The 9,663-nt window shown below is 43.4% G+C and overlaps 1 protein-coding gene across 1 annotated transcript in view; it reads right to left on the reverse strand.

The window, feature by feature from the left end:
• Positions 1 to 9,441, reverse strand: part of EPDR1 (ependymin related 1) — a 36,849-nt gene extending 27,408 nt beyond the window's left edge. The window contains exon 1 of the mRNA XM_086396797.1: positions 8,844 to 9,441. Within this exon, the coding sequence (XP_086252923.1) occupies positions 8,844 to 9,148 (305 nt within the window). The 5' untranslated portion in view covers positions 9,149 to 9,441. The remainder of the gene's footprint in view (positions 1 to 8,843) is intronic.
• Positions 9,442 to 9,663: the final 222 nt, after the last annotated feature.

Here is a 9,663-nt window from a genome sequence, read left to right on the forward strand (position 1 = left end):
AACTCTGGGAGTTGGTGATGGACAGGGAGGCCTGGTGTGCTGCAATTCATGGGGTCGCAAAGAGTCGGACACGACTGAGCGACTGAACTGAACTGAAAAGTCTCCTAGGATATTTAGAAGATGTTACCAGTAGTCATATTGGCTTGGTAGTTATGGATAATTTTTACTCTTTGCATATCTATATTTTAGATATCCTTTTTCAATGAATATATGTTATCATTGTCATTCATTCTCTCATTCAAAAAAATTTAGTCAGGGCTATTCTGTGGTGCTGGAAATACAGCAACAACCAGGGGAAAAATCCTGGACCTAATGGAGCTTTACTTTGGGTGGCAGAGGAAATGAGGGAACAGACTTTAAAATTTAAATTAAATTAAATAGCATATTAATAAAATATTAAGATAGTATGTTAATAAAATATGAAATAGTAGGTAAATATCTTGAAGATAAAAGGTAGTGAGGTAGAGTATATGTCGTGGAGAGAAAGGACAGTCTAATTTGCAAGAGGGTCATACAGCTTTTCAAGGAAAAGGCTTTCCAGGCAGAGGAATCAACCACCTAAGTGCCAAAGGAGTGAGCATGCAGAGGCTGTGGGCTGAGTGAGTGAGCTGGTGATGAGGTGATAATGGATGGATGATAGAGTGAAGAGGTCAAGACAAAATGTGGAGGGGCTGGGGGAGCAGATCCCACAGGATGGTCAAATCCTTGTAAAACCTTTACTCTGAGACATAGAAACACACAGGAGGGTTTTGAGCAGACAAGCAACATGATACAACAATTTTAGCAAATCACTCAAGCTGCGAGGTTGAGAATAGACCAAAGGGAGAAAGGGCAGAAGTAGGGACCTATTAGGTGGCTGTTGCAAAAAACCCAGGCAAGAATGATGAAGGTTTGGACCAGCCTGACAGTAAAGATGTGTGACAGTAAAGAGAAAGAGAAGGTAAGAAAATGAGGTAAAAGGAGGGGAACTAGAAGAGCATGATGTCCTAAAAAGTACAGAAGAAAATACATCAAGATGGAGGAAATGACCAACAGTAAAATGAAAACAGATAAAAGATCACTTGATTAGTAATGTGGAGCATACTGTCGTTGACCAGAGCCATTGCAGTAGAGCTGTGATGGAGAAAGTTTGCTTGGAGAGAGTCCAAGAGAACATGGGAGGACAAAAATGGGAATCAGCATGAGATCTGCTTTAAATAGATGGAGAGAATGCAGTTTCATTTAGTAAGAAGATCAAGAGAAGATGTTTTTTCTTGAAAGCTGGGTAAAATAAAATAAATTATAAAGGGGGAAAATAGAAGATTTTTACTGGAATTGGGGAAATATAAGCCTATCACATTTATTCCAGGAAAAACAAACCACTAATTGGTGGAATATTTTCAGATCTTTGGGCACTTTGCCCTTGACCACCATCTTTGAGGTCAGAATCAGGAAGAAACAGTTCAAGGTTAATGGAGAGAAATAAAGATATTTCCAAAGCGGTATGGCGACCACCTCTGGCTTCTATTTATAAATTAGCCTCCTATTCCACCAGTGCCTTTAATCTCCTGGGCTTATCTTCCTTGGAATTTATTTTTCCTCATCCCTGCATCCCATTTTTTCCACATCCCAGCATCAATCCTCTGAAATTTAGGGTCAATAGACCCACAGAATTAAGATTCTTAAAGCAAACTTTACGTGCTTCCAAGAAAATCTCTTTCGTAAAGAAAAACTCAGTATTACAGATCCAGCATGGTTTATTTTTCGAGGATCAAAATGCCACAAGCAGTTAGACTTCCTGAGCTAATAAAAGAAAATACTGGCTCCAGCCTTCAGAGATCAAGGAGGAAGGAGTAAGGGCAAAAGAGTAATTCTCCTGAAATTCTGAAATGAGTTCCTCAAATGAAAGCCCAACCCGTGCAAAACAGGGTTCAGGATCAAATAAATTTGTTGAATATTTCATACTAATTTACTTCCCCCAGCACACAGACACATTCTGAGAATTTACAACGATGTTAGCCCCAAGAAATCCCAAAGAAAAACATACGAAAAAATGTAACCTGACCTTCCCTTCCCCTCATTAAACAGTTTAGTCTAGAGCCATTAAGCAGGGTCAAGCAAGGTAGGTCTCTGCATGGCCTGGCCTGGAGTGCAGAGCCCAACAGGAAGACATCCAAGTAGGGAGCGGGTAGCATAGCTATGCCTGATACCTACTGCAATTGAATAAAGGGAGCCAGTTTTCTCGGTCTGAAAAGGGAGTTACAAAAAATGAACAGGAGGAATCTAGAATGATCCGTGGTGGTGGATCAGAATTAGAGATACTGGTATAAATATCTCTGTGTATTAAAATCAGAAGCTTAGAAATAAATGTGGATGTAAATATGTGTATATATGTGCGAATGAGTGAGTGTGTGTGTGTATATGTATTCAAACCTATATCTTTTTGCTTTGTCTAGTGAGGGTGCCTGGAAAGTGCCACCCAATAACCATGAGCACAACTAGAGCAGGGACCTTGGCTTCCAAATATTATTCTCTAGTAAAAATAACCAGAGCTTCCTGAGAAATGACTTATTCCAATACTCCAGCAAGGAAAGTACAGATGATCTTGGAATATCTTGGCAGAAATTGAGGATATGTTCAAAGAAGAAAGACATGTCAAAAGAACATAGAAGCCAACTTGAAGGGCTTCCCACTGGCCAAATCTGAAACATCAAATAAATAGTGAAAGCAAATGGAATTCAATGAGCATCCTTATATTCATGCTGATAAAAATAAAAGAATAACTTGAAACTTTAGTGAAGAACAGAATATGTACATGGTCTTAAAATATCTCCCTATAAAATACTCACAGATTATAAAATATAAAAGTATCATTTCACACTTAAATATTGCAGACATCAGTCATCAAGTTATCAAAGTAAACATCCAGATGTGCTGTTTCTACCCTAGGTGAATAACTTGAATCTAATTATGAGGAAGCATCAGACAAACCCAAATCAAGGAACATTCTACTAAATAATTGGCATGTCATCTTCAAAAGTATTGAAGTACAAGAAAGTCTTAGGAACTGTTAGTGACAAAAAGAGACTAAAAAGACATAGCTAAACGCAATGCTTAAATATAAACTGGGTCCTTCCTGCTACAAGAACATCAAAAGCACAAGTGACAAAATTTGAGTGAGACCTGAATTTCAGATGGTAGCAAGGAACACATGCTAATTTCCTGGTTTCCATGGTTGCGTCCCAAGACAAGGTCCCTATTTGTAGGAAATACACACTGAAATACTGGGGGACCATGGGGGCATCAAGCTGACAACTCACTCTCAAGAGACTCAGGGGAAAATGGCTACAGACTATAATTGTAACTTTTTCTGTAAGTGTAAAGTAATTTCAAAATAAAATTGTGCATTTGGAGAAAAAAACCCTTATCCTGATTCTCAAACACATATAATTGTCGAAGCTGCCCCATGTGATAACTTCCCCTGGAATGAATCTTCCACAGCAGATCCTTGGAGGGACACTCCTGTAAGCAGTCCCATTCAATCCCACAGTATACAAGGAGACTCCACGGAGAGGACAGCCTTCTGAGTTTGGAGCCAAAGCATAGAAAGGCAGCCCATCTCATCTCTACCCATGAACACAAGCTTTGGTGGAAAGGTGAAAGAAGAAAGAGATGTATCTGAATTTATCTACACAAAGGGACAAGTTGAAAAATAAATTTAGAATTTATGTCAAGTTCATTGCATCTTGAGAGAAAAAAGAATCAGCCTAATGTAATAAAAGTACAAGTAGTGTTCTCATGGTATCGTATAATTTTATTTGTACCTAGCTTTTAAGAAGCCCTAAGTGTTATTTAGTATAAATACTGTAGATATCATTAAAATCAAATTAAAAGATGAAAAGCACTGATATTCCAAGAAGCAAAGGAACTTGTGGGGGTGAAGCCAGGATTAGAAGCCATGTTTGGCATCCCACGACTGTCTAAATGGATGTCCACATGCTCTCTATTACACTAGGTGGTTTTCTCTAAGAATAGAGAAGAGAAACGATATTCTGTTCTCCAAGAAGTAGAATGCTCTGGAAAAATCTGAGACAGAGATGGAACTAATCAGAATTTGTATAAGATAAAGTGGATACTTGTCACTCCATTTAAGACATACTTTTCTTTTCATCCTTTAGTGAAAAAAAAAAGAAATCCTCAAACATGTGGGATTGGTAGTTTAATAGTCCTCTAAGATACATTTCTAACTTACCAGTGCATATCCTCTCAACACCACTCTGCTCCCTTTGCATCAATAGCTTCATTAATTCCCATTCCCAATCTACCATTTTGTAAACAGGAACAGTAAGGTACTGGTAGTCTTAACAAAATTCATTCAGTATCTAGACTGCTTCTCCCATGAAGTTCACTGTGTTACTGAAATACAAAATAATCTTGCCTTTCCTTCAGTCTTCCAAATGTAAATACTTGTGAGTTTACCGGAAAAAACAGTTGGGAACAGAAAACAAAATAGTATCAATTACTAATATTTCCCATTCTCTGCTAAGGCATGTCTTATCTGAAGCTTGTAAAGTTATTTAATCTTTTCCATCATCTCAGGGAGAAGAAAGCCTGGAAAATCTAGTCATTCCACAGTAACTATCAGTGGGATTTTCCATAACTATCTGGATGCAAAATAAAAATCTTAAGAAGTTGATCCAATTCTAAAACTTACTTCTCAACTTACTAATAAATATGAAGAGACAACCCGTCCATATTTTCTTCAAATCGTATCTGGTTTCTTGGCCAGACTGCTAGTACCTGAAAAAGTTTCAGAGTTTGTTCAAACAAATCTACATTTAAAAGCTTAAAAATGCATTTGTGCACTAACCATTCTTTTCTGCATCTGACTTAGGGCCAGAGATGGGACTGTAAGATAAAACCTTGGCAAGAAATTGGGAAAAAAAGGAGTAAAATTGCCTTCTAAAAGCTTAACTGTGAGATTAACACTTGACGGATCAGGGCAAGTGTGAAGTGAGAAATCACCACATGGACACAGGGAACAAAAGTCAATATCTGGTAATAAACCATAATGGGAGAGAATGTGAAAAAGGACATGAACATATATGTAAAACTGAATCACCTTCCTGTACCCAGAAACCCACACATTGTAAATCAACTGTACTTCAATTTAAAAAGTAAAGAAAGAAAGAAATCACCACCTGGGGACAAAAAAGCTTCCAGGCCAGCAAGATTTGGCTGTGACCTCAGTGAGGCTATAATATACACATCTGAAGACTCTATTAATTGATCATGGAGTCACAGAAGAAGAAAGGTTTCTAAGACAACCTGAGCAATACCCACCCAGGCTTTATGCAGAGTGAAGGGGGTCTGGACCAGCAGTGTTGGGATAGCATAGGATCAGGGACTTCTATGCTTCTAACTTCTCTAGTGAAAATGATGCATGCTTAATCTTAGCCTGATTTTGCTGGGCTGGCCTCTTATGTATGATGGAAAGCTCAACGTTGAGCACACAGCCCAGCCTAAAGCAGGCAGTCATTAGACTCCATGAATTTGCTCCAACTCTTTGCTCATAGCCTCCTGATTAGAATTTGGCTCTCTACATAGTTCTGCCTACAGGGAGAGAATGACCTAGTCAGATTTGAGAATTCTGGCCCCCATGCCAGCTACAGCACTCACTGAGATATACAGTGCCACACTTGAGCTTGTTTATTCTCAGTCAGCTCCCAAAGAAAGGGCCCTGGAGGGTGCCACAAGGTCAAGTTTCTGAGCTCATGGGGCTGGCAGGGAGTCTCTGGGCTATGGTAAATTTACCGGGATGGCGAAGATGGTGGTGGCCAGAGGGACGATTGTGGCCACACCTTCTACATTGCACTGTGTGCTGTACATAGTTGAACTCATTTCATCCCCACAGCAAAGCAATACATTAGGCATTAGTAGCATTCGCATCTAGTAACCCAAAGACCTGCATTAGAAATTGAAATTCAGAGGCAGATTTATCTGACTCTAAAGCCTAATCCCTTAAATCATGAAAATCCTACCTCTGGGAGGTGGGGGGATGAACCCTATCCTCCTTTCCTTCTCCTGGCCTCACTCCACTATGTCAGCAGTGTGCTTTGGGCCATCCTGTTACTGATCAGGGTTCTTGGCCTCTTTAATCAATAGAAACTGATCAGAGGCCAGACAAGAAATGCAGGCAAGGCTTTATAGGAGCCGCTGCTGCAGTGGAGGGGGCGAGGGGAACAAGAACAAACAGATCCCCAAGGGGAGCAAGCTTGTTCCTTACACAGGATGAGGGTAGGGGTGTATCCAGGGGTCGGACTGCAGGGGGATGGCTTAGGTGGTTTGCCCACCCCTTAATCAGTGGTGTTTTGTATAGGGGAATGCACATAGTAGGCTGCTTTTGCTCCAGGCTCTTTCAAATGTGGCGATTGGGTTTTGGCTCTCTTTGTATCCTTTATCCAGAATTCACCCTAATTGTGCATGCACACAGTTATTTTTAGTCCCATATAGTTTCTTTGTATTTTATTGCTGGAGGAGAAGCATGTCCATGTGTGAGCACTGCAGCATAGGGTCCCAGGTCCCAGGTCTGTCTCAATCCTAGTCTGTCTTTGACATGGACTCATCCGAAAGCCACCACTATACAAGGCTTCAGGACAACGCACACAAAGAGCAGTACTTGACCCTTCTTCAGAAGTGCAGAAGCCAAATCCCATCTCAGCAAACAGCATCACCATTTACTCAATGCCGTCAGTACCGTTAGCTTTCACAAGCCAGAACTGACTTCCCCCACCACCACCCTACAGCATACCATCTAATCCTCTGCACCTCCTTCAATAAGCCTCTTCAGTATCCTTAAAATTTCTCAAAAGTGTCCACTTCTCACCATCACATTGCCACACCCCATCTTCCACCTGGATCTCTCTACAAACATCTCCTAGGTCATGTTTCAGCTTCTTCTTTTGTTCTTCTTTATTCTCAACCATTCATCCAGTGCTCTTTTAAAAACCCAGCCATGGCATTCCACTGTTTAAATATCCTTCCCTGGATCCCCAACCTCCCACCATACTCCATGCTTCAGTCTAACAGTGATTGGCCTGCAGTTCTTGGAATATTCTCAGCCTTGCCTGTGGCAGGATGTCCCAAAATACACCTGGATGGATCATCCTGGATCAGTCTTCGCTCCACACCCGCTTCCCCTTAATGGTCAGCCCGTCCAGGGATTTTGGGACTCGCTCCTGTTCCACCTCCTCCAGGAAGCACCTCCAGGTTAGTTGCTTGTCTGGGGTGCTCTCAAGTCCAGCTCATCCCTTACCCCACTATATGGGAATTCTTCCTTATATGATTCCACCCCCACACCGTGACCTCCCTGAAACCCAGGACCCACTCTGATTATACAAAATGACTGGCACACAAAAAATGCAGATTGAATGAATAAGCAAAGGAACAAGAGCCCAGTATATCATGGATGTCAGAATCAACTCAGTTTCCTCCAGTCCTAGCTCTTGATCTGAGAAAGTTATCTAATCTCCCTTGACCCCAGATTTCTCTGCTTGTAAAATGGAGATCATAACACCTGCATTGTCCAGTGGTTGTGATTTTTAAACTAAATAATATGGTATGTGGAACATCTTCAGGACCATGACTGGTACATACCAAGTACTCAAATGCTGGATTTTGCTATTATTATTACAAAGTTCTTCGAGACTTAACAGAAAACATTCATCTTCTTGAAAGAGAAAAGATACTCCCAATACCCCATGATGACTCAGCTATTCCAGGCCTCCTCAGCACTTGTGGTTTACAATCATGTACTATTTTGCATTCTCAAATATATTGCTTTGAACAATTCTTGCATTTGCATACTGTCTTCAAGATACCTAATACTTCAACAAACACTTTTAGGTGAAATGATATCAAATTTTCTCCACATTTTACTGCCCATTGGAGCCTTAAACTGTGGACATTCACATGGCACCTCCTAATTATGCCAACTCCATATGAGAGGCCAGCATAACCCTTGGAGGAACACACACAGAGAAACAGGAATGAGGCAGAAGGAACTGACAGGTGGCGATCCCAAAATAGAAATCAGGTTTTAATAGGGTCAGAACAAACTGCAGTCTCAGGAAAGAGGGTGTCCTTTGTCATAACAGATGCAGAAAGGTGACTAATCATACCAGTAGTTAAAAAGCATTGTAGCATAACCTCTCTGTGGAATATTGTGCAGCCATTAAAAATAGGTAGGGGGCAACGATTAAAATGACAAATAACAGGGAAGAGATCATGTTCTATAAAAAAGATACAGACGTACAGGCTTATTAATCACCGAATGTAAAACTTGCTTAAAAGAAATTTTAAGGGAGTAGACGAAAATTTCAACGGTTGTGACAGTTCTTTTAACTGATCCCGCACACTTTTGGTTGAGTTGTCATATTCCTTTAAAAAGGAAAAAAAAAAAAACCTCGTATAAAATATGTATTCGGCGTGTCTCCTTCACAGATGGCTCCTGAAAGAGCTGAGATAGTGCAGAAGACACGCCCTAGGCTGAAGGGGGCACCAGGAGTCAGGAGGCTGACTCAGCAGCGTTTGAATGTGGGCGAACCAGGGCCTGGGGGCGCCGCCTTTCTTCACCGGCCACCGCCCTGCGAGGTCTCACTGAGTGCCCGCCAGCAGGCCGCCCCCAGTGGTCCAGCCCGACACCCAGCCCCCAACTCTGCTGTCCCCAAGAGATCCTCTCCGCGAAGTTTTTCTTTGATGGGAGGAAGGCGACGCGAGCTGCTGGAAACCCCGCGCTCCGGCGCAGCTCCCTCGACCTCGCCCTCCCCGGGCCGCCCTGGCCTCGCTCCCCCCGCCCCGCGTACCTCTTGCAGGGGATCAGCGCCTTCCTCTCGTCCAGCACCCGCACGCGCTGGTTGAGCCCGTCGTAAGAGAGCAGGGCGCGACTGTAGCGCCCGGTGCTCTGCCTGTAGAGCACCTGGCGTCCCTCCCATTGCTGCGGCGCCTGGCAAGGGCGCTGAGCCCCCAGGGAGCCCCCAGCCCCTGCCCCGGCCCCCGGCGCCGCCGTCCCCACGCCGCAGAGGCAGCCCAGCGCGCAGACCCAGAGGCCGCCCAGCAGCCAAGCGTCCAGGGACCCTCGGGCCACGCGGAGGGGAGCGCGCCTAGGCATCGCCTTCTGCCGCGGCCGTAGTCCCCAGAGAGCCAGCCCGCGCCCAAGGGGGCGCTGAGCAACCCAGGCACTCAGCGAGGCTTTCTCCAACTGTGCCCGAGGGCGGTCTTGGCCAAGTTGCTGCTGGTCACCGCGGCGCCCTTTCCAGCTGTTGGGATCAGGACGCGCAAGGCCTGGGAGCCGGGATCGGCCACGGGAAAGCTTCCCTGAATCCTGTGAGAGCTGTTTCTGCCTGGGCCGCTGCCCGCTGCCGCTACTGTTTTCACTTGCTCTCTGCTGCCAACAGGAAATGCAGTGGCAGTGGTGCCACTAGCATCCTGAAGGGTATCCGCGTTTTAAGGGGGATGGGGTGGTGGGGTGAGAAGGAAAGTGTTTTTCTGCTGAGTATTCAGCAGATAACCAACACTGGAGGACAAACTCAAACACAAGATCAAGAAAGCTGGATCACTGCACTTGCTGTACCCCACATAACCCTGTCCCTTTATCAAATTGTTTTTGTCGCTGTTCAGTCCCTT

This window comes from Bos grunniens, chromosome 4 (genome assembly GCF_055505025.1).
Source record: "Bos grunniens cultivar Pamir isolate PY7600 chromosome 4, Bosgru_T2T1.0, whole genome shotgun sequence".
NCBI classification, from domain to species: Eukaryota; Metazoa; Chordata; class Mammalia; order Artiodactyla; family Bovidae; genus Bos; species Bos grunniens.